At 44.0% G+C, this 25,124-nt stretch overlaps 1 protein-coding gene across 1 annotated transcript in view; it reads left to right on the top strand.

The window, feature by feature from the left end:
- The first annotated feature begins 8,643 nt into the window (after positions 1 to 8,643).
- The window catches only part of PARP11 (poly(ADP-ribose) polymerase family member 11), a 34,828-nt gene continuing 18,347 nt past the window's right edge, over positions 8,644 to 25,124 (top strand). The window contains exon 1 of the mRNA XM_082850862.1: positions 8,644 to 8,808. Within this exon, the coding sequence (XP_082706988.1) occupies positions 8,791 to 8,808 (18 nt within the window). The 5' untranslated portion in view covers positions 8,644 to 8,790. The remainder of the gene's footprint in view (positions 8,809 to 25,124) is intronic.

The raw sequence follows: 25,124 nt of genomic DNA, 5'->3' as shown, positions 1-25,124 counted from the left end.
ACATATTCAATGAGAAGTCATATAAAAAAAACAGCAGAACGGGATCCGGGAGTAGAAGTTATGAAGGGCCAGGCTTTGGCGCAATCCGAGGACGAACTTTCTAACTGTTGGAACTGTCTGGAAATATAAGACAGTGGTCAGTTTGCAGTTACCATGAGAGTTTAAACAGACTGGAGAGCCCTCGTTAATGTGGAAGTGGTTACCGTGGGAGCTGAGAGGGAGACAGAGGCCACACATTCTTCCCTCCAAACCCCAAATCCCGACCCCGCTTAGATGTTCGCTTATCGGAACTTGGTTAGTCGTTAGAGTTCAAACAGTGAATTATTCATCAACTGACCCTTCAAATAATCCTCACACAGATCCAGATTTGTTAAAACCATATGGTTTCTTGGGAAGTAGGAGAGTTCCTACTGTAATTCCTAATTGCATTTGGGGCTACCCGAATTCAGGTCAGCATTATCTCACTGGCAAAGACCCATCCGTATCAGAATAAGAATCTAAACCTTATCACCAACTCTGTTTTCGGACACTACTTAGTTAAGAGATTTATGGTTCTTTACTAATACTTTTACCCCGAAGTATATTATACTGCTTTCATTCAGTCCGGACCATTTCGCTGATTTAGGGTAAAACAGTACAGTTAGATCATCGCTATTCCAGAAAGCTATTCTGACATGTGCCTGACAAAAGCTGATCGTGGTCATCCGGAAACAAAGGAATTCTCCGGTTTATTAGGAAGTGTGTGCTCACATTTTAACATCAGAGCCATTCTTGCCTGTCTGCCAGCGCCATCTAGTGGTTCAATGAGCACATTTTTTTCCAGCCTGGGAGTAACAACCCAGTTTTGAATAATCTAGGAGGGACCACCCTGCTTTTCTGGACCCCAGAATATTAGGATTGGAAGAAACCTCTTGGGGCCCCAATGTTTAATACCCGTGTATCATCCAGGCAGGCCTTCCCCAAGATCCCACCCAGAGATATCAATTTCTAGTCTAGTCTCCAGAGTGAGTATGAATCCAGGAGGCCAGAGTGAAAATGAACAAATTGAATGGGAGAGATCATAGTGATTTTTCCCGTCTATTTCCTTGTCATTTCAATTTTTTTAGAACTCAGGGCAGCTTAAGACTTGATGCAAAGGCTTGTGACCGGAGACTTGCAGAGATGTTGCAGAAACAGCCCCGGAGAGTAGGTGGCACTAGATAGGAAAATGCACAAATATCCTACAAAGCGGTGTAAGAACTTAATTTTTTTTAGGGCACTGATTTTTGAGAAGTGGTTGCCGGGCAGATATTGTTCAAGTCTATGCCAATGACAAGACTCGTCTTAAACCGTTTCTTATTTAACCCACTGGGCTTTGAAGAGAAGGATATTATGTACATTCCTGTTCTTGTTTCAGGTTATTCAGGATCGAGGATAATGTTGAGGATATTCTATCAAATTATTATAAGCCCAAGACAAGCATCCTCCCAAATGCTACATGGAGATGGAGGTGTTTGGACTGGATGATGCTAAGATCACTTTTCTCCTCTGAGAGTTTCTTATTTGGTGATTTGAGACCGTCCACAAGATCGATAAGGTGTGCCTTTGTATTAGGGGCACCCAGCCCATGAGATCCAGGACTCGGCAGGGTAAGAGCCTCCTTGTTGCTTTAGGCGCACAGGTGAGTCAAAGCAAGGTGAACTGGACCAGAGATCTGATCGCTCCTGATTCTCAGCTACTTCCTGTCCCTGGCATTCTTTACATGGTTTATCTTATATCTTTGTCAAGTCTTACATGTGGCTCTCTTTTTAGTATCCTCCAGTAAATGAAAAGTTCCTCAAAGGCACAGAGTGTATCTTTTGCTTCCTGTATCTCTTGCCTGACATATCTGACCCCAGCATCTCTTTATGGCATCAAATCATGGGCTGTGAGAGCTGCCAGCCACCTTGGAGATTACCTGGTCCACTTATCTCATCAGATGAGAAACACAGGCCCCAAAAGGGATGTGACTTGCTTAACACCATTCAGCTCATCAGAACCAGAACTTGGATCAGCCCCTGAATCTCCTGACTGTCCTAGACATTAACACGGCACATCCCATAGTGGCAGAGAGGCAGGACGCCTCCCCACCCCCAGCTGGGAGCAGCTAACCACGAGCAAGAAACTGCTCCAAACCCTCATGTATGTGAATATTGCCTTCTACTCCATAATATGTACGTGTTTGTTTTAACATTAAAATGTTAGAATTATTTTTTCTCGTAAGGAAAATTGATACTGAAGTTATAATGGGAAAGAGTCGTTTGTCTTCCTTGGCATAAAGCTGTAACCCTCAGAGTCAAAACAGAGTTGTAACTTTTGTGCTTGGAGCTGAGGAACCGTGAACATCTTTCTGAGTGTGGCTCTGGGTCCCTGAGGATAGAGGTCAGGAGGAGGGGAAACCAGGGAGGGGAAAGCCAAGATCCTATCTTTTTAAAAAATTGATTGTTTTAACAGGCTTATTGAGCTATAACTCACATACCATACAATTCCTCCATTTAAATTGCATAATTCAGTGGGTTTTGGTATAAAGGTGCTTTGTTTTGAGTGAACGGCTACAAACACACATCCCCACACAGCGCCTGATGGAGTAGAAGGAAAGGCGAGATCTCGTTTTTAAATGCAATTTACGCTGCACCCTGCCTCCTCAAGATCTGTAGGGCGTTCTTAATCCACAGAAGCACCCCTTCACTGCTCCCCAACTCCCCTTCCCAAGCTGAACGGAAGCTCTATCCATAGACAATTATTTAATTTTCTGGGCAGAAGCAATGGACCGCAGTGATGAACTTGCAGGAGACGCAGTTCTAGGGTTGGTAGAGAAGGGAGCAAAGGGCCAGGGAGAGGGTTGTAGGTGATAAAGCAGGGAACAACACTGCTTTTTTAAAAAGAACATACATTTGTCCTAGCAGAGTACTTGAATTCCAATTGCGACTGGGTGACGGGGCTGGTTGTAGAAGGGGATGGCTAGAAACCACGCAGAGTAGTGATCAGGAACACAGGTTCTGAGGCCAGGAACCGAGGTTCAGATTCTTGTGTTTGGACAGGTTCAATCATATCTCTGTGCCTCAGTTTCTTTTCAGGTAGAAGGGGTTAAAGAGAGTACCTACTTCACAGGGTTGCTGTGAGAATTCTATTTGTTAATTACATAAAGCGCTTATAACAGTGTCAGGCCCTAAGTTCGTGTTATACCAGGCCCTGTTCCACCTGCACACCTTCTCCTCAAACACATACACACACAAACACACACACACACACATGCTCTCTCTCTCTCTCTGTCTTAGGGACTCTGACCAGCTGTTCCCTCTGCATGGAATCCTCTGTGCCCAGATATCACTCAGCTTGTTCCCTTACTTCCTCAAATCTTAGCTTCTCAATGAGGACCATCTTGAATACTCTCACCATCCCTTACCCGTATCTGTGTTTTTTCTATAGCGCTTATCACCTTACAGCATACTATACAACGTGCTTGTTTATCACATCACGTTATCTGTGTCCATCCCCCCACACCCAAGCCCCAAGCCTGCCCCCCCTCACCTTCCCCAGCACATAAATTCCACAAGGGTAGGGATTTTCCTCTATTTTGTTCACTGATACAGCCTAGGAAGCTGGGGACAGTGCCTGGAACATTGAGGGAGCTTGCTAAATATTTGCTGAATGAAGAACCGAAGAGCAACTCATATTAGATAATCTGCTGTGGTTTCCTGACCTCCCTGGATGTGATTCTTAGGAATGTCTGCAGTGACCCAAGCGCAGGCGGGACACCCTCCAGCTGCCCTTTCCACCACTCAGGGCTTGTACTTGCCTCCCTCTCTCCTAGTGACCCAAGCGCAGGCGGGACACCCTCCAGCCGCCCTTTCCACCACTCAGGGCTTGTACTTGCCTCCCTCTCTCCTAATTTTAAAAATGATATCCTATTGACGTGCTTTCCTGCTTCCCGCTTCTCACCTTGAAGCTTCTCAAACGCTAAGTCGTTTCTGTTGTCTCTTTCCAGATCATTCCTATTAAGTTCTTTTTGACAATGCGATGACCAAAACCCTAGAGTGGCATTCCTGGAAGGAAAGCACCAGCCAGGAATGTCACAGCCCGAGAGCCTTTTCAGAGTTCTCCATCCTCTAATTAGGATGGCCACACATCTCAGCTGCCGCTTTGGACTGTGCTGTGAGCTGCATGTTGATGTCTACATCTTCCCCCCACCCCCGCCGCCCCCCCCCCCCCACCCAGCAGCAAAAACTAATCATCAGTGGTATTTGCAAGAGAGCCTTTCCGTTCAGTATGAGTGAATTAGTTAGCACTTCATTTTTTTTTTTAGTTGAATTTAATTCCTTGTCCTGTTTCCTAATTAGGAAGATTTACAGGATTCATTCTGATTTTTTGGAAAAAAAAAATTCCTTCCTAGGGACGCTTATCTCGGCTTCAGCAAATGTTTCATCTGCTTGTCTCACCTCTTAATTCCTGCTGGAGTTGTTAACTGTCAGACTCCAGCAGCAGGGCTGATTCTGGCGCTGCCTCACTGTTGGCTCTTTTTCAGACTGAGGCTGGGTCTTTACATTCAGGGCCGATGGGCACAAATGCAGCTTTTTCTCCCTCACTCCTGGACCCTCTCGCGGCCCCTCATCTCTCCCTGTGCCTCTTCTCGTCTCCTGCTTCCCCCTTTCTGTCGAAAACAGCCTGTCCCCCATATACATTCCTAGCTAGCCCCCTCCATTTCTGGCTGTCCATGTGGCCGTTAAAAATAAAAACAATTATGAAAATAACATTTTTAAAATAGATAATACTATATAATGCATCTCACCAGTTACTTGGTTCTTTTTTCTCTTTCTGTTGTCTTAGGGGAGGTAGAATTCCCCCCCCCACACACACACAAATTGACCTTGCCATTCTCTTCTTTCATCTGCCCGTTTTCTCCATCTGATTATTTTCTTGCTTTCCAGACATAAGATAGGTCTCCTCTGCTCCATTTCCCCCCCTCTCCTTTCCCCTTGGGCAATTCCTCCCTGCTCTCCTAGCATTCCAAGATCTAATCAACTCAACCAGGTGTGAGGGAGGCTGCCATCCCTCAGGATCCCTGGGCTGGGTTTAGCGTAGTTTAAGTTATCATCACCCAGAACACACACAGGACACATGAAAGATAAAGGAAAATGTCTTCTATTTGTCTGGCTTTCCTGAGAAAACTAGTGACCGTGGTCAGGATGCATAGTTTCTACAGCTGTGGCACTTAGCCTGGAACGATGATGCAGAGGGAAGCCGTCCCAGCCCCAGACCGTGTCACAGAGAGTCATCTCTTGGAAGACCATGAGAGGCTGAGCCCCATGTCTGAACCCTCCCTGGAAAAAGTTATGGGAAAGTGTATAACGTTGTTTCCTATGAGAACATTCTAGAAAGTCCCAGATCCATTCCACTTCTTCAGCAAAATAAGAGGTGGATTATCATCAGTTATGAACCCAAATACCTAAGGGGCCCAGGAAGGTAATTTAAACAAGGAAAAGAGATACAGGTCAGGTAACTCAGGTAAAGCTAAGAACCCGTTCCCAGTCCAAAGGGGTCAGTATGACCAGTCGTTGGCACAGGAGGATGGTGTGTAAGGGAAGCTGGAGAAACACATTATTTAATGTGAAATTTCCCGGTTTTAAAATGGTGGGCACTTATCAAAACTTTTAAAATACTTTGTGGGCTAAAGCTCATTAGCTGTTTGTGACCCCTGGACTAAAGGATCTAAGGTCCCTTCCCACACTTGCTCTCTAACAGTGGTCATAAATCCAGAATAATAAGAATAAAGATAATTACCAGACTTTTCACAGCTCTTTTCAGTTTATGAAATGTGTTCTCTTCATATTAGGGATATGGCAGTATATTTTAAAAACATATCCACCTGAGATATATATCCACGTCAGCTGTGTTCTCTCCATCTCCCTCTCTGACCACCAGCCCAGGCAACCGCAAGGCTTCAAGGAAATGAAGTATAGCTCCAACCGCCCCCAAAAGTTAAGGACTTCATCCTAATCTTTCCAATTAAACTTGCTTCGTAAAAATCCACTCCACCTTCGAAGAAGAGCTAGTTCCTAAATTATTTAAATTGCTACTGTTCACTTTGCAAAACTTAAAGACAATCACCAAAACCCACCGATAACAATGGATCAATTTCATGACTTATAAATAAATTTTATTCCTAAATAAAAGATTAACAAATTGAATGCAGCAGTTTTTTCAAAGAATAATGAATATGTGACTAAGCAGAGTTTATTTCAAGAAGGTAAGGATGGGTTGAACATTAGAAAACCTACTAGTATAGTTCATTATATTAATGAGTCAGAATAAAAAAGGAATATAGTGATAGAGCTCAAGAGACAGTTGATAAATTTAACATCCTTTCCCAATTAAAAGCTTATAGTGAACTAGGAATAGAAAGGAATTTCTTTAAAGATGATAGTGTATTTAAAGAATATCTAGGGGCTTCCCTGGTGGTGCAGTGGTTAAGAATCCGCCTGTCAATGCAGGGAACACGGGTTCAAGCCCTGGTCTGGGAAGATCCCACATGCTGCGGAGCAACTAAGCCTGTGCGCCACAACTACTGAGCCTGCGCTCTAGAGCCCATGAGCCACAACTACTGAGTCCTAGTGGCCACAACTACTGAAGCCCACATGCCTAGAGCCTGTGCTCTTCAAGAAGAGAAGCCACAGCAATGAGAAGCCCGCGCAATGAAGAGTAGCCCCGGCTCACCGCAACAAGAGAAAACCCGCGCAGCAACAAAGACCCAACACAGCCAAAAAAAAAAAAAAAAACAAAAAAAAAAATCTAGCACCAACCAGGGGCAAACGTTTACCATACCTAACTAAAAACTGAATGCTCATTACCTTGTCCTGCATTCTTCAAAAATTTTCTGAAATTTTGGCCAATGCAATACTAAGAGTGAAAACTGCATTATTTGTAGGTGATGTGATTGTTAACATAGAAATTGCAGAGAGATTGGCTGACAAGCTATTAAAACTAATAAGACATTTTCAGCGTGGTAGGATGTAAGATACACATAGCATTTCATAGCTTGTACGCATGTTACACACATATACACTTGAAATAATCCACTGTGATAGTTAAGTAGTTTTCAATTTTTTACTATTCCAAAAAATACAGCAATAAACATTCTTGTACAGATTATTGTGTACATTTGTCTATTTACCTCCTTGAAATTAGTTCCTAGAAATGGAATTGTTTAATAAAAGATTATGGAAATTTCAAATTTTGATACATAATGCCAAACTAGACTCAAGAATAGTGTGTGTTGGGCTTCCCTGGTGGCGCAGTGGTTGAGAGTCCGCCTGCCGATGCAGGCGACACGGGTTCGTGCCCCGGTCCGGGAAGATCCCACATGCCGCGGAGCGGCTGGGCCCACGAGCCACGGCTGCTGAGCCTGCGCGTCCGGAGCCTGTGCTCCGCAACGGGAGAGGCCGCAACAGTGAGAGGCCCGCGTACTGCAAAAAAAAAAAAAAGAATAGTGTGTGAGCAACTAAGACCCAACACAGCCAAAAATAAATAAATAAATCTTTAAAGAAAAACAATTTGCACTCTCTAATTTATTCTGGTAAATGGATTGGGATAGGGATCTTCACTTTATCTTTTTTTTTCCCCTCTTTAATTTTTGCCAAATGCTAAACCAGTCGCCCCAGTATCACTTCTCGAATAATCCTTTCTTTCCCCACTACTTTGAAATAGAATTACTCTACATATTGGAATGAAGGATAGCTATATCATAGTAGGTGAAAAAATCTGTAGGTATTCTTTGATCAAGTAAAAAAATTTTAATGTGTGGAGGCATAGAAAAATTCAGAAGGAGCTTAAACTGTTCCTTTTTCATTTCCTATGGGTAGATGGTGCTTCTTTGCCTGGAAGATTCTTCCCCTCTTGTAGCTCAGGTAACTTCAATAGGAGGGCATCCTTGAAGTTTTGGCTTAAACCTCTTGGTGGGGGGGTTGGATTGGGGGGCGGCAGACACCCTGTCCTAGGTAGGCACCCTCTCAAAGAACCCTGTACTTGCCATACTACCTGTAGACCATCCTGCACCTTTTAATTTTATCTAAATTACTTCTTACTTTTTTCTCTAGACTCTAAGCTCCATGAGGACTGCATATAGGTCACTTGCTCATTGCAGAGCCTAGCACAGTGTCAGTATCTGGCAAATAACCGTCACTCATTGAGCACTTCCTGTATACCAAACACCATGCTAGGTGCCTTCAATGAGCACACTACACGCTTAGATACTATTATTATCACCTCTGAGCACGAGGAAACCGAGTCGGAAGCTTGTCCCACAGGCTATTAATTCCCAGGCCTGTCTGCCTCTTGGCCACTACACTCCCTATACGGTGATCAATAAATATCGGAGGTCATCAATAAATATCGAGGCTTGAGGATCACTTGGAGGGGACTTTGCTGGAGGGATGCAGCCCTGGAGGGTGGCTGGGCTGGTAGCCCTTTAACAACTGCATTACAACCCAGACCCTCGCAGGCCCCGCCCACTCCGCGCCGAGGCCGGAAGGGAGAGGCACTGGCGGGTGCGAGCTTCCGGGGGCGGGGCGGGGCGGGGCTGGCGCTGGTTGGCCGGCTTCGGCCGGAAGTCGGGAGGTTCGAGGGGGTCCGAAGACGCTGGTTTATGACGGGGAGGCTTGCGTGGAGGTTGTCTCTCCGTTCTTTCGCTCCCTGGGCCCTCGGGAAAAACCCAGCACCCCGACCCTGTGGCCAGCCCCTTCCGCCAGGCTCTCTCCGCTCGATTTCGCCACCGTTATGTGGGAAGCGAATCCGGTGAGTAGCCGGGCGGGACGGGGCGGACCGATGGGCGGGGTTGATGGGAGAGGGCGGGAGGGTTTCCCGGGAACTACGCCCTCCCCCCCAGGCTGCGCAGACCGGCTCGTGAGTTCCGGGGACGCGAAGGCCCCGGCCCCGGGGGCTCGGGCAGTCGCCTTGGGAGCAGTGGAGACGGCTCGGTGGGTCCCCAGCGCCGTGCGGCTGTCCCGTCCCACTGATTGGACTCGCTGTGGTTTCTCCGGCCCCGTCCCTCCACCGTCTTTGTAAACTTGGCGTTTTGCTCTCTGGCTGGAGTTCCTGGGCTTCGGACCTGTGACTGACTTAGGCTCAGGTGTACCTGCCAGCCCCACCCCCATCCCCGTCCAAAGCGAGGGGACTCGCCCTCTGGGTCCTGAAATGGGCCTAAGGGGAACCGCCGGGGCTCCTTTTCCCTTCCTGGTGGACAGCCATGGAAAACTGGGGTGGTCGAGCATGTGTTCTAAGCCTCTAGATGGTGAGGTTCTTAGATTTTTTTTTTTCCAGTGGACAGAAACTGATGACCTGGAGCGTTTCCACTGCAAGTCTTGTGTCTCCCTCCGGTATTTGCATTGTGTCTGCATGCGTTTTTGTTTACCTTGCTTTTGTACATTTATTTATTTAATATGCCGCCTTCAAAGAGTGGAATCCGCTTGCCAAGAGTATTCCATTAATCTGTTAGAATTGAAATCGCCTAGTTACACGGCAAATAGACACTATTTACGCCTTTGAGTTGACTGGAAAAATGGCAGAATCACGTATCAGCAAATTGTTGACCTAAATATGTGCAGCTACCCCACGTGCTGAGATAACTTCCTAAATTTAGTTTAATAACCCTGTTTCCATATTTGCAGTAACTCCTTTGCTGTAATCATTACTTCTTTTTTTTCCCATTCCTGGCATATATTTCCAGAGAGAGAGTTTGTCTGTAAATTTGCTTCTGTTTTTACGTTTTTACCCGGTAGAAACTAGTCTGTTGGTCTGGATTTTTTTGGTTGCGTATCATGGTTACATCCCAGGCCATCGAATAGCGATGATCATTATCTAAGACCCACCCCCCCTTTTTTTTTTTTGGTTCAAACATACAGTCCTTTAAGGCCACATCAGAGGAAAGTAATTGCTGGGGTTCGATTTTAGCAAAGATAATTTCAAATTGTGAGAATGTGCTCTCTCCTTATATATTCAGTGTCACTATCTGTCATCAATAAGTTTCATTTTCTATTATTATGTGTGTGTTTGTGTTGTATTCAGTTTTTATTGGCAGTCCTTCTCCTTCCTGGCTTCTCCATAAGATACCCTTTAGTCATCCAAGTACATGTCTTGCCCAAAGTCACGTGTCTTAAATCCTTCACCATGTTAGAAGCTCCATATGGGCAGAGACTTTTGTCTGTTTTGTTTACTGCGGTATCCTCAGACTAGGGAACAGAGCCTGACATATAGTAGGCACTCAGTAAATATCCACTGAATTAACAAAGTGGTTGCATCAGTACTAGAAAGAGTCCTTTGCTCCCGTTGTTCATTCTCCCTCCTCCATCACATATACAACAGAACTGGCTACTGGGTCACTCATGTGTTTGTGAGGATTATAAAGGCATTAATGAGTATCTCATATATTTGCTTTGTTACAGCATTATCTCACTTCTTTGGAAGGAAGGCTTGGTTTTCTCCGAAATCTCCCTAATGATTTTGCTTGATTTCAGTAGAGCAGACTGACTTTTGTTAATAGTGGTGAACCTTCCACCTACAAGCCCACATTCTTCTTTTGACCCTTATCACGCTGCTCTGATAGATCTTAATGCTCCTGTGTTTTCTTACCGGTCCTGTTTTTCTTCCTCTGAGCATATGAATGTTGTCAATAAGGACAGTTTCATTTTGTAAAAGTACAGTGAACATTCTGCATATGGATTTCCTCTTGTAATTTGTTAGTTTCTTTCACTAGAAGAGGCATCTGAATAGTCTGTCCAGCTGTGCTTGTGGGATGAAAATTAATTTTAATGTTTCTCTAAGCCAAACACAATTGGAAAGATGAAAACAAAACCCACAGTACATCCTAAAGATAAATACAGACGACTTTTTTATTACCCACCAATTTAAATTACTGTTTACCATTTCTTCCCATTGAATGATACAATAAATTCTGCTTTGTGGAGGAAGGCCATAGAGAGCTGCTTTAACTGAAGACTTCTGCTAGTTTCTCCCTGTATTTTTTTAGTAGCTTCCATGACTTTGATATGCCACCTGTGATCTGCAAATTTATCTCCTATTCCGCTCGCAAGTGTTTTGAGGAAATACTACACTGCCTCTGGCCATGAGAATGCTCAGAAGCAGTCGCCCCTTCTACGTGGAAAGTCTCCAGGACATGGTTTGAGTATGGAAAATCACCATTGAACTGGGAACATTTTCTTGGGCGGGGGAACCCAAAACAAGATAACCAAGGAGCTATAAATAAACTTTATCTCAGTACACCATTTTATTTTATTTTTCAAGACAGTCATGAGGTCAGTGATGATTCTGTTCAAGCCTGTCACCGACCAGGCCCCTTGAGGTCCCTGCCGAGGCAGAAGCAGGTTGACAGGGCTCAGGCACTCAGTTCTGGTGTGAGATCCTGGCAGTTCTCCACCCACCTGGGGGGAGGGCATGGCCCTGGACTGATGTCCCCCAGTGTAGGAAAATGGCAGATCTGTAGGAAGGAGTTGGAGGGGATGCCGTCACTGCCTTGACTCTGTGTACCCTGACTTTGCCCTGCTTTTTTCTGTATCTTTGTCGCTGTCTTCCCCCTCTTTGCAGGAAACGGAGTCAGTATCAGCATTACATAGGAGGGAGTTTCAACTTCTCTCTGACGACAGAAAATGAAAAATGACAAACATCTGTTACGATAACAAATCATCTGTTGCAGTGATAGGACCTTACTTTGTAAAGAGTGATAAACTCTTCAAAATTCCTTTTCGCTTATTAATTCATATGATTAGAACAATCTAATGAGTTAGCTAAGGGAGAAGGAAGTGACTTCCCCAAGATCTCGCAGGTGGGTGAGCCACAGAGTCGTTTAGCACCCGTGTCCTCTCTGCCACCACCCTGCCGCTTGGTTGGGGCAGTGATAACGTTTGTAAATCGGTCCAGCGCTTTACCCGCTGAGCCTTCCTTTTCTCTGTTATTTTATATTCACAGCTGCTTCCACGCTCGCTTGGCACTGTGATTCTCTCCTTCCTCTGTCCAGCGTCTTGAGAGAATAGTCTTATACTTCTTGTCCTTCGTACTCAGGCCTCAGCCCCCCCAGCCCTGGCTCTGCCCCAGCAGCTGACTTGCTAGGGGGTCACCGAGAGTTTCTGAATCGCCACGCACAGCAGCCACCTGCACACCTCACTCTCTTCTGTCATTTTGCAACAGTAATGCCACTGGAGATGTTTCTCAAAACTCTCTTTTTTTGATTTCCTGGGACTGTATTCCTTTGGATTTCTTCTCCTTTCTATGATTCATCCTTGAATCATAATCTTGGGTGAGCTGCACTGCCTTCTGCCCCTGAAATGTGCCACCTTAGCCTTTTTCTTCTCTCAGCACATCCTTTTTTGGTGAGCCCCAAGGCTTCAGATATCTCTTTAGTGACTCTTCCTGCCAAATGGACGTCTTTAGTCCTGACCCACTTTCTGAACTGGGTGATGGACAGCTCTACTGGTTGTCCCTCCGGGATTCAAAGTCAGTATGTCTAAATCCAGCTCCCTCAGTCACTGAGTCATTATTTCACGCAGTCAGTCAACAAACACTGAATAAACATCTATTGTCTGGAAAACACCATTCCAGGCACTAGGAAGGGGCAGGGCAAACCTGGACCAAGTCAGAGCCTGCCCTCCAGGGCCTGGAGATACAGTTTGAGTGGGGACAGTGTTACCAGAGGGCATCTGGGGGCCTGGGAAGGTTTGTTGAAGTAAGTTACACTTGAGCTAGGTGTCCAAGTCCCAGGAGTGGTCTTGTGGGAAGGGCAGAGGAAGCAGCATGGCCAAAGGCCACGGAAGTGAGAGAGAGAATGGCCGCTACAGCTTGGATGGAGGAGTGATGTGGACAAAGCGCATGTCCTGTGGTCGTCTCGGTGAGGACATCGCGAGAGGAGGGTGGGACGCTGCGAGGACAGCAGCTGGCATCTGTGGGACATCCTGGCTGAGGAGGCAGCGTATGCTATAGACGTACCTTCGGGCTGGAGGGGGACAGAGGTAGGATGTGTTCCTGGCAGTGAAAGTTCTAGAGAATGTAGTGTCTATGAAGGTGTGTTCTTAGGGTCAGCGTACGCTCACGGGTTCATAACTGACAGTTTCATCTTCGTGGCATTCTTTGTAATTGTTCTAGCAATGGGTTGAGCTGAGCTGACAGAGGAGTGTGACGTGCCAGTGTTTGGTGGCTGGGGGCAGTCTAAATTGAGTATGGGGTCATCCAGTACCTCTGAGGTGGGGATTTATAAATGATTGTTCTCTTTTTTAGTGATGAGACTAAGGCTCAAAGTTGGGTGCACTTTCTGAATGAGGACAGCCAGGTTCTAAACCCAGAACTTTCTGGCTCCAGAACAGGTACTCTTCCCAGTCCAACTTAGGATTTAGGATTTAAAGTGAGTAGAAAAGACCCTGTGGGAGAGTCACAGGGACTCAGAGCTAAAGGAAGGGTTCTCGAACTGCAGGAAACCTTGACGTTTCTGTGACACCAGCTCCTGTGCGCCTGGACCTTTGCTAGTGACGTAGCCCATGAGCAGGAGAGAAGTACTGTGGCCTCTTCCCAGGGTTGGCACGGCAGATGCTGCACAGGCTAAGGAATGAGTCTGATAGTTTTTGGTATCAGGGGAGAAAAAGAGTTTGGGAAGCAGGCTGGAGGCACGTGTTTGTGGTCGAGGCCTGAGGGATGGGGTGAGGCAGTTTGCTCATTGTGACCCACCTGGTCTGATGCTCAAGCAGGCTGCCGAGGTCTTTGGCTCATGCAGCTCCCCCTCTAAGAGTTAGACCTGCTTTGGAAATAATGTCTGAGGGCAATACAATGCTCATGTATTTATTTAGCACCTACTATAAGCCAGTCAGCTCTAAATCCCAGGGTTTACAGTGGTGAGCAGAACAGAACAGGCCCAGCCCACACTGATTTGCAGTCTGTGCAGGGTGGCGACGTTAAGCCGATAATTACACAGTACCATTGAGCTCCAGTTGTAGTAGAAGCTCTGAAAGAAAAAGTACGGTGACATGTAATAGGAGGAGCTAGTGCTGGACTTGGAGGTCAGGTCAGGCCACCCAGTGAAAGTTACTTCTACAGAGATCTGAAGGACTGAGCAAGAGTTAGCCACGGAAAGGCTGGGTAGGAGGGGAGGAGGGCTGTTCAGACAGCCGAGACAGCCTGAGCAAAGGCCCCGGGGCAGAAAGGAGCTTGTGAGAGAAGCCGCGAGTGGCTGGAATGCGGTGAACCAGGAGTTAGGGCCAGCGGGTAGGTAGGAACAAGCCATGTGTGGCTTTGTGGCACATGTTTAGGATTTGAAATTTATCCTTGGAGGAGTGGGGGCCATCGAAGTGTTTTACACAGGAAGTGACATGAACATACTTGCGTTTTGAAAAAGATCATTCTGGCTGCTGTGTGGAGCACGAGTTATTTATTAGAGAGTGTACGAGGCAGATGATGGCCTGCCACCGATAACCGTGTCCGCGTCACCAGGAACTGGGAAAGTGTTCTGTCCCAGAGCAAAGGGGAGTTAAGATTGCTGATCAGCCGACTACTGACGGAGATTATCTTGGATTATCCAGGCTGGGTCCTTAAAAGTATCCATAGAAGATGCAGACAGAAGTGAGTCAATGTGAGGATGTGAGGATAATCAAAAACACCAAGGGCGGCGGGCGGGGGGGGGGGGGGATTGGGAGGTTGGGTTGACATAAACACACTATTGATGCCATGTATAAAATAGATAACCAACGAGAACCTACTGTAGAGCACAGGGAACTCTACTCGGTGCTCTGTGGTGACCTAAATGGGAAGGAAATCCGAAAAAGAGGGGATATATGTATACGTACAGCTGATTCACTTTGCTGTACAGTAGAAACTAATACAACATTGTAAAGCAACTCTAATCCAATAAAAATGAATTTAAAAAAACAAAGATATACGAGGTTGCTGGCTTTGGAGATGAAGGGGGCCACGAAGCAAGGAATGTGATAAGCTTCTAGAAGCTTCCCAAGGAATGTGATAAGCTTCTAGAAGCAGGAAAAGCCAAGGAAATAGATTCCTGCCCCCGCCCAGCACCCCCCGCCAACAGCCTCCAGACAGGAATCACTAGTTGATGTTAGTCCGGTGAGTCCCACGTCAGACTTCAGCAGAACTGTAAGATAAGAAATTGTGTTCCTTTAAGCCACTAAGTTGGTGGTAATTTGTTCCAGCAGTGATTAAAAACTTAACACAGAGAGGGAGGGAGATGCAGGAGGGAGGAGATATGGGAACATATGTATATGTATAACTGATTCACTTTGCTATAAAGCAGAAACACACCGTTGTAAAGCAGTTATACTCCAATCAAGATGTAAAAACAAACAAACAAACAAACAAAATAACAAAACTTACACAGAGAGCATCAGAAGGTCTGTTCAAAGACACTTAGGAACCTATAGTGTAGTCCGGGGTGAGGGTGAAGGGGACTTGGACTAAGCGGGAGAGAGACAGGAGTGGATCAACCCAGGCTGCATTTCGAGTGATGGAGGCTGGGTTCCTGGCCCAGGCAGCCGGGAAGAAGGACCACTTCCACTGAGATGGGGAGACTGGGAAAGGGGAAGATGTGGAGGGGACCAGGAGTTTGGTTTGGGGCCTGTGATAGGTTTAACGTGCCTGTGAGGCATTCAAGTAAAAAGTCAAAGGGGCAGTTGGATAAGTGAGTGGAGCTTAGAGGAGAAGGCCGGGCTAGAAATGGCTGTTTATGGCCTTAGCCTGTATAGACAGAAGGTGCTTAAAATCTTGGGAGCAAGTGAGATCCCTAGGACAGTGTTTCTCAAATTTTCAGCACCCATGCAGATCACCAATTTTAAACAATATTTTATTGTTTATTTTAATTTTATATTATGTATTTTAAAAATGAATAATGTTTTTATTGTTAAAAAGATGACATTTTTGCAGCCTCTTACAAAGTATCTAACTTGATAGGTAGCTTGAGATGTGGGTTAGACCCAGACACTTGAATTTTTTACCCTATATTTCTATTAAAATACGAAATCCCATGCTGTAATTGTAGATTGTTAAGATTTGCAACTAGTGTTTGCTGGCCCTGTTAGATGTTTTGGAATACCAAGATAAAACACAGACTGAGAAATTGTGGGAATTCTGGGACTATACCTAGTCCCTGAAGACTGTTCCTAGAGCTGTGGCAGTTGCCAACTTGATGCACTTATAATATTAAATAACTGTAGGGGTGGATGTTTCACCCAGCCGGAATGTTTGGAAGCAGGGAGTGAATGGATTCTGGGACTACTTCAGTCTCCGGAAAATATCTGTTCGTGTTTTCTTGTAACGTTGGCTGTGTTCTTTATACAGCCACAATAGTAAAGTCAGTCTCACTCTCTGATGAGTAAAGAAAACCATCAGATTCTGGGAAGAAATCACAGCCTAGCAATCGAGCCATTTGCAGCACAGTTTGCTGACTTTGAGAAATCTGGTATCTTACTCTCAGCATTAAAATTTGGGGTATTTTGGCCTTGAAATAGTAGGTTCCAGTTATTTATGTTGCTGACTATATTTCAGCATCTACTTCAGTAGGCCTTTGGAAATCAAGAATGGCCATTGGTGGTATTAGCTTCATGAAGAAACGTTTTTATCTCATCCCTCCTTTCAGAAACTCTTGTCAGCACTGCTGTCCTTGACAGCTAGTAAACTTAGGTGGGAAGAGTAATCTTGCACACACTGCCGTTGCTTTCCGCAGCATCTGAGAGCACATGCTCTGAGTTGCCAAGATTTGCTGGTATTCAGTTTTCACTGTTTCCTTCCACACTCGGTTACCATCAGGAGGCACATTGGTGCCTTCTGACTGGCCCAGATGTTTAAAACATCTTTTAGGAACCCAGCCGCACCTTTCCTTGCTATTCGTATAGCTCATGCTCTGTCAGTTTTGAATGGATTGCACCTTTTTCAGCCCATGTCACACCTCGCAGAAATACCATCGCCTGAATGAAAACTGACTTCCCTTGTACCGTGAGCTTCCAGCCACAAGCAGAACAAAAAGTGGTCGAGTATGTCTGCCCCGTTACATACTACCTGTACTGCAAGAATGGATTTGTAGTTTTGCTCAGGTAGTTTGTTCAGTTTTAAAACTAAACATGTTGAAACACTTGTGGTAATAATTGCTTCTCTATGTCATGTGCCGTTGATAAGATGTGACTTCCAACAGAGTCATTTAATAAAGAAATTTTGTCAGTCGTTGATGTTTTTGTTGTTACAACAGTTAAATTGGGCATTAAATGTGGATTGACAGCTTCTCAGCAATATTCAGACTTTTGCCAGCTGTAGCTGGGTGGCGACCCTTTAGTCTTGGTCCTTTCTCTGTCCTTTTCAACAAAGCAGATTGACTTGGGGCTCTGTTAGAAGATTATGTGAAAACTTATTTGGTTTTACACCATTGTATTTGCTGAACACTAGCTGATATGAACTCAGTAACACAGACTGAACATATTGAGATGCTATGAAAATAAAAGGATTTTTGTGAAACTTGTAATTAATCTTATATTTCAGCTTTGCAAACTGTATGCGATCAAATTTCTTTCATTACTTTTTTTGTGTGAAAAATGCTTTTGAACTACTTCCTAATTCTTGAGGACCATGTTTTAAAGATGCTGAGAAAGACAAAAAAGGGCTAAGACTGAGCCCCAGTAACCTCCAGGTTATAGGCTGAACCGAAGTAAAGTTGCAGAGGATTGAGAGTTTGTGGCCAGAAATCTAAGATGCCCTGGAGAGAGTGATTTCATGGAAACCAAGAAAAAAGTAATACAGGACAGTGGGTAAACTGTGAAATGTTACTGAGAGGTCAAATAAGACAAGGTCTGATAAAAGTGCATGGGATTTGGTAACTTGAAGCTCATTGGAGATCCTAGCACGTGCCTCCTTCTGTGTGTGTGTGTGTGTGTGTGTGTGAGAGAGAGAGAGAGAGAGAGAGAGACGGTGGTGGGAGATACTAGCCCAGAAGCTAGAAAAGCTAAATTAGAGTGGGTTTTGGCATGTATGGAAAGTGAAGAAATAAACCGTGTGTGTAGACACACAAAGAGTTATAAGCCACCAAAGGAGATAAAGTGGAATCCTGAAAAGAAGGTATATGATAAGGGGAGCATAGAACAGATGGGACAAAGCAAGATGATAAACTTAAACCTAACCATATCAATAATCATACCAAAATAAATGCTCTAAACACCCCAATTAGAAGGCAGATTGTCAGATTGGATTAGAAAGCAGGACCCAACTGTAAGTTGTCTACAAGAAACAGACATTGAAAGCAAAGACACAAGTAGGGGGACTTCCCTGGTGGCGCAGTGGTTAAGAATCCGCCTGCCGATGCAGGGGACACAGGTTCGAGCACTGGTCCGGGAAGATGCCACATGCCGCGGAGGAACTAAGCCCGTGCGCCACAACTACTGAGCCTGCACTCTACAGCCCACGAGCCACAACTACTGAGCCCGCGTGCCTCAACTACTGAAGCCCGCGTACCTCGAGCCCGTGCTCCACAACAAGCCACTGCAATGAGAAGCCCGTGCACCGCAATGAAGAGTAGCCTCTGCTCCCCACAACTAGAGGAACCCTGTGTGGGACAATGAAGACCCAACACAGCCAAAAATAAATAAATAAAAAATAAAATAAATAAATTATTTTTTAAAAAAAGTAGAATAAATAGAAAGAGATATACAGTGCTAACACTAGAGAGAAAGCTTGCGTGGTATGTTAATATTAAAGTAGGTTTTTAGAGGTAATAGTGATAAAGAATGTCATTTCCTAATGATAAAGAGGTCCGTTAATCAGTAACAATCCTAAACATTTATACACCTAATAATAGAGTGTCAAGATACATGAAACAAAACTAATAGAGCTGTAAGGAGAAATAGGCAAATCCCATTATAGTTGGAGATTTTAATACCCCTCTCTGAATAATTGATAGAATTAGTATGTAGAAATAAGCAAGGATGTAGAAGACCTGAACATCATCAACCAACTTGACCTAATTAATATTTATAGACCAGTACACCAGCAACAGCTGAGTACACATTTTTTTCAACTACACAGAGAACATTTAACAAGATAGACCGTATTCTGGGCTATAAAAGGAGTCCCAATACATTTAAAAGAATTCAGGTCTTATAAAGTACACTATCTGATTAAAATGGAATTAAATTAGAATTCAATAAAAGAAAGATCTGTAAAATCCTCGAGTATTGGTAAATAAATAGCATGCTCTAAAATAACCCATTGATGAAAGAAATAAAAAGGGAAAATAGAACATATGAAAGCATATCAAATTTGTGGTGTGCTGCTACAACAGTTCTTAGAAGGAAATGTATAGCTGTACTGATGCTTATATCAAACAAATGTCACAAATCAATGACCACAGCTTCCTCCTTAAGAAATGAGAGAAGAGCAAGTTAAGCTCAAGCAGGAGCAAAGAAATAAAGTTTAGAGTGCAAAGCACTAAAGTGAAAACAACAGAGAAAATGAAACCGAAAGGAAAGAGGGGATACAAATTACCGATATTGAGAATGAGAGAGAGAATATCACTACATAGTCTACAAAGGTTAAAGGATAATAATGGAATGTTATGAACAACTTAATGTCAATCAGTGTGACAGCTGAGATGAAATGGACATATTTTCTAAGACACAAACTACCAGAGCTCCCTCAAGAAGAAATAAATCACATGAATGGCCCAAAATCTACCGAAGAATTTAAATTTAAAGAAAAAGCCTACCCACAAAGAAAACTCTAGGCCCAGTGGTTTCACTGATGAATTCTAACAAACATTTAAGGAAGAAATAATACCATTCTGCACAAACTTTCGGAATATAGAAACGAAGATAATACTTCACAACTCACTCTATGAAACTGGCATTACCCTAATTCCAAAACCAGTCAAAGACATTATAAGACAACTACAGACCAATATCCCTAATGAACATAGATGCAAAACTTTGCAAAATTTTTGCAAATCAAACCTAACAGTATATAAGAAGGTTAATGCATCATTATCAAGTGATGTTAATCCCCCAAATACAAGGTTTGTTTAATATTTGAACAGCATCAGTGTAACTCATTATATAAGCAAACTAAAATGAAAAACTGTGATTATTTCAATGCATGCAGAAAAAACATTTGACAAAATCCAGTATCTATTCCTGATAACAGACCCTCAGCAACCTTGGACAAGAAGAGAACTTGTTCAGCCTGATACGGGGTGTGCAGAAAAGGTTAACTCAGCAGGCCTGGGTTGCTCAAACCTTGCACATTCTCAAGAAAGGCCTGTTTCCATGACTGTCCTTTGCCTAGCTCCAGAGAACTGAACTCCTGGAATGGTTTGTCTCACGAGTGTATCTGCATGCCTGAGAACTTCAGCCATGCTCCACCAGTCTGTCCAGAAAGTTTATACTAGCAGTGTGATTTATGGTGAGTTCCTTCCCTCTGGAGATCTGGAACTTCAGCAGCTGAGGACATTCACACAGGCGCTATAGGCTTACATGACCAACTCCCAATAAAAACCCTGGACATCTAGGCTCAGGTGAACACCCCTGATAGGCGACACTTTGCAGTTGTCACACATGGTTACTCGGAGAATTAAGTGTGTCCTGTGTGACACCACTGGGAGGGGCTGCTTGGAAGCTTGTACATGGTTTCCTCTGGACTTCATCCCACCTACTTTTTCCCCTGTGTTTATTTCACTTTGTATACTTTTACTGTAATAAACTGTAACCATGAGTAGAACAATTTCTGAGTTCTTCTCTTATGAACTAGAGAGTGGTCTTGGGGACCTCTGACACAAGGGGCATCTGCAAAATACCTGTATCTAATATCAAACTTAGTGGTCAAAGGCCAAATGCTTCCCCACTAAGATCAGGAACAAGGAAATAATGCCTGTTCTTTATTCAGCATTGTACTGGTGATTACAACCAGTGCAGTAAGGCATGAAAAAAAAATAACAGGCATCTATATGCTAGAAGAAAGAAGTAAAGCTAGCTAGCTAGCTATCTAATGCCTATAGGAAATCTGATGGAATGTCCAAAAATCTCCTAGAACTAATAAGTGAGTTTAGTAAGGTTGCTGGATACAGGAACCATATCCAAAAATCAGTGTATCACTATGAACTAGCAACATTCAATCAGAAATTGAAATTTAAAATGCAATTCCATTTGCAATAGTATCAAAAATATGAAATACTTAGTCGTGAATCTTGCATAAGTGATATGCAGGACTGTACACTGAAAACTATAAAACATTGAAACAGTTAAATAAGACCTAAATAAGTCAAGACATGTACCTCATTCATGGGTTGGAATACTCCATATTGTTGAGATGCCAGTTCTTCCAGATAGGTCACTATGCAATCCCAATCAAAATTGAAAAGATCTAACCAAAGCAGTTCTGAAAAAGAAGAATAAATTTGGAGTGCTAACACTACAGTGTAGTATTGGTATCAAGATAGAGAAAATGTTTATTAGAACAGAATAGAGGGTCCAGAAATAGGCCCACAAACAAACAGACAACTGATTTTCTATAAAAGTAAGACTCAGTGGAGAAAGGATAGTTCACTCAGTGTTTGGTCAGAGGTTATGTTTAACCCCCTTGTGCCAGTGAGGCTACCCCCCTGTGTTGATGGACCTGTGTGCAGCCTTAGGAATGCTGTCACGTCTGCCCCGTGACCTGTTCTGACCGCTCCTGGGTAGATACAGCCTAGAGCTTGTGCACAGCCTTCCCGACTCCCACCGTTGACTATAATCCCAGGAGGGCTTCCTTGGCTGTCCCTGGTTCTCTATATTAAATTTCTGCCTACTGTGCCATTCTGCTTGTATCAGAGCTCCGGGCCTCTCCTTAATTGTTTTTCATCAAAGATTTCCATTTTTTTCGATAATGCTCTTAGACGTGAGGTTCTCTATACTCGGTTACACGTAGAATCAGTCCCCTCAGGCAGAGTCATGGATCTCTTTGTCCTTAGGATGTGCTTTTCCTCCTGCAGTAGAACCCCTGTGTCACTGGAGCTGGAGTTGGGAGCCCACTCTTCCCAGAGTGACACCCTGGGCGGGAGGGGTGGTGGCAGCCCCTGGTCTACTTGACTTAGCCCTCCTGCCATGAAACCACTACCCTAGAAACCACCCTGTACCTGGGTGGGAGCAATCAGGGCCCAGTATTCACAGCTGGCTGGGCTTGGACTGGAGCTTCCACCAAATGAGTGGGGACCGGGTAGAGGAAAGGAGATCGGTCCTCTGTGTTGCCTGCCCAGAGTAGACCTTCTGCACTTGTGGGCAGCCTGACCCTTCCGGGGTCAGGAGGGAAAGGGAGCCCCTGTCTTCTCGTCTGCAGCACTGAGCCGGTGGGGTGGGGAGTGGTGGACCAGATCTCGCCCCAAATGCCTGTTCTGGAGATTTAGTAGATTTTCTTGAATAAATATTTCTCTATTTGCTAGATGATCTTAAGACAGTTTCCAGAGACGTTAAATGTTGTTGTTCTTTTAAATAATGCCCACCAGTTAAAATGCAGTTTTGCTGGGGAGGGGCCCACTGCACTCCTTACTCTGTCATTCCAAAAGTTCCACCCTGTTTGTAAGCTTTCAGTATCCAGTTTTGGACCTTCTTCCTATAAGAGACAAGGAAGTTTGCATTACAACTATGATTTCCTCAAGGTGTTACGTTTATCCTAACAAAATAAATTATATTCTGTGTATTTTAATAAACTCATCAGAAAGGTTTTAACCAATCTGGAAGGTGGCATTATTTTTCTCCCATAGAGCAGGATTTTGATTTTAAGCCCATCTTCCACCCGGCCTTTCAATTTGATGATCCAGATTGATTGCTCCCAGGCTCCATAAATATTCCGGTTGGAATAGCTAGCATTGTAGACAGGTTCCACCAGCATACCCATTGCACTGGAAAATTTACAAAATGCTTTTCCAATTTATACTAGCTTTTTTGTCCTTCTTAGCCTGAAGTGCAGGAATTATCATCGTCTGCCAATTAAAAACCGGAAAAGCATGGCAGATTATGGTGTCGTGGCTGATCTAATTCATTCCACTAACATTCATTCACTGCCTTTTCCCTGGTGGACACCTGGCGCACACTCCTTTTGTTGCCTGTAAGTGTATTCTATCCTAGATCCATTACTATGCTGGTTACAGTATTTTAAAGTTACGCGTTGAAGCTTAACTTAACTCTTTGAGCCTAATTATACAGAATAGCCATTCCTTTGGAGGATGAACTTGTAGAAAACCATGAGTCAGTCTTATGAACTGAGTCTGAGTCTTTGGAAAGAAAGCCATAGCATCTGTGAAGCAAAGCAGTCACATTCAGCTTTGGCCCCAGAGGAAAGAAGGAACAACTGTCCATGTAGGAAAACGAGGCAGGGGACTGACAACTTAGGGAAGAGCTGACGGTCCGGAGGCCTCGGGTGTTTCTAGAATCTTCTTTGAACTGCCAGCTCCATGATCCTAGACACATAATTGTATCTTCTCTGCTTCGTTTTTTTCCCCTAAAGTTAATTAGAGAATGACTTCTCCTGTGCTTTGGGTTGTAGAGGAAAAAATTAGTGTAAACTGACAAGGAACTTTATAAAATTTGAAGCACTTCAGGGCAGTGGTGGCTGTCTGTGGTGCTGCCCTCTCCGCATAGGGATGAATATGAGATGAGTCTGTCCTACCCACCTCCCCCTGCGAGAGCTGCTTATGACAGGATGCTCTGAAAGGACTTTTGTGAAACACGTCCACTTGTAACCTGGCTCACGGTGTGGTCTTGGGAACAGTGTGACGTAGCAAAGCACACATGTTGCATGTATGCTGTGTAAAGGGGGCTCCTATTTCCCATTCCCTTTTCTCCTAGATGGAACTCATAAGCCACATATTTATCTTAACTATTTCCTTGAATCTCATCCTTCCAAATTTTTCTGGTTATTTTCAGAAGAAAAATAAATTTAAGTCACTCTCGCTTTCTTTGTCTCTCAGTAAAATGAGCAGATTATGTGAACAATAAGTAATAGAAGGAAGAGCAGGTGTTGTGAACAGTTAACCTACACAACTGATCTTAAATTTTAAATCACTGCCTTTTTTATTGGGTTAAAATAGATAAGGTAAATAGTGGGCCCCAAATCTGCATCTCTTGCTCCTAGGGTGTTCTGGTTTTCATTTCTTAGTGGCCAATCCACTTTAAAACATGAAGGAAAAATCCCGAACATAATCACAGAGCATCCCTTGGAGAGAGTTTCCAAACGTGGATGAGAAAATAACAAGTCCCATTCCCTGAGCTCAGGTACTGTGCCTGGTACTTCACTGCGGTACCGAGCATCACCTCTCCCAGCAGCCCCGGGAGGAAGGAGCCTTTCATCTAGGTTCTGTGAGGAGGAAGCTGTGGCCTTAACAAGGCCATGGAAGCTTATCCCACGTTACACCACTTCTGTACACTTTAAACAATGAAATGTAAAGCAAATATTTTCCAAATTACCCAAGTATAGTACATATTCTTTGTTTAAAAAAAAAAAAAACAGAGATATAGGAAATCACATTTTTAACAAATCAGCAGAAACCGTATAAGTTTATATGTGTGTATATGATGAAACGCGCGCACACACACACGCACGCACGCACACGCACGCATGCACGCACACGCACGCAGAGAGAGAGCAAAGCCTGACAGTCGCACAGTAAGCAAACAGTACTGATTAACCCTGGCGAAGGAAGGTGAGAGGCGCCAGGAATGGAGGTGATAGTCGAAAAGAGTCTAGCTTTATCTTAAAGGTTCTGGTGTTTTGCAAGGAGAGATTTTCATGTATCAGCTGTGCAAATTTAAATTAATAATTTAAAAACCCTTAAAGAATGAGGACAGAAAGCCGCATTCCAGATAAAGTTGAATCTTTGACTAACTTCTTCGTCCCTTTTCTGATGGCCTTTTCTTCATCACAGTCTCCACCCAAGAATGTTTAAAACTTTTCAAAGATAATGTGTACATAATATAGGCAAGATTATAAAGTCATTGATCAAGAAGTATAAGGTAGTATTCTATGGTGCTTACATGGACAGACCCTGGATCCAGACTGCCTGGCTTTGAATCCTGGCTTCCACGTTGTGTGACCTCCTCATT

This window comes from Leucopleurus acutus (assembly GCF_964270905.1).
Source record: "Leucopleurus acutus genome assembly, chromosome: 11".
Taxonomy (NCBI): Eukaryota; Metazoa; Chordata; class Mammalia; order Artiodactyla; family Delphinidae; genus Leucopleurus; species Leucopleurus acutus.
Note: the sequence above shows the minus strand (reverse complement) of the source record. Positions and strands in the feature narration are given on the sequence as shown.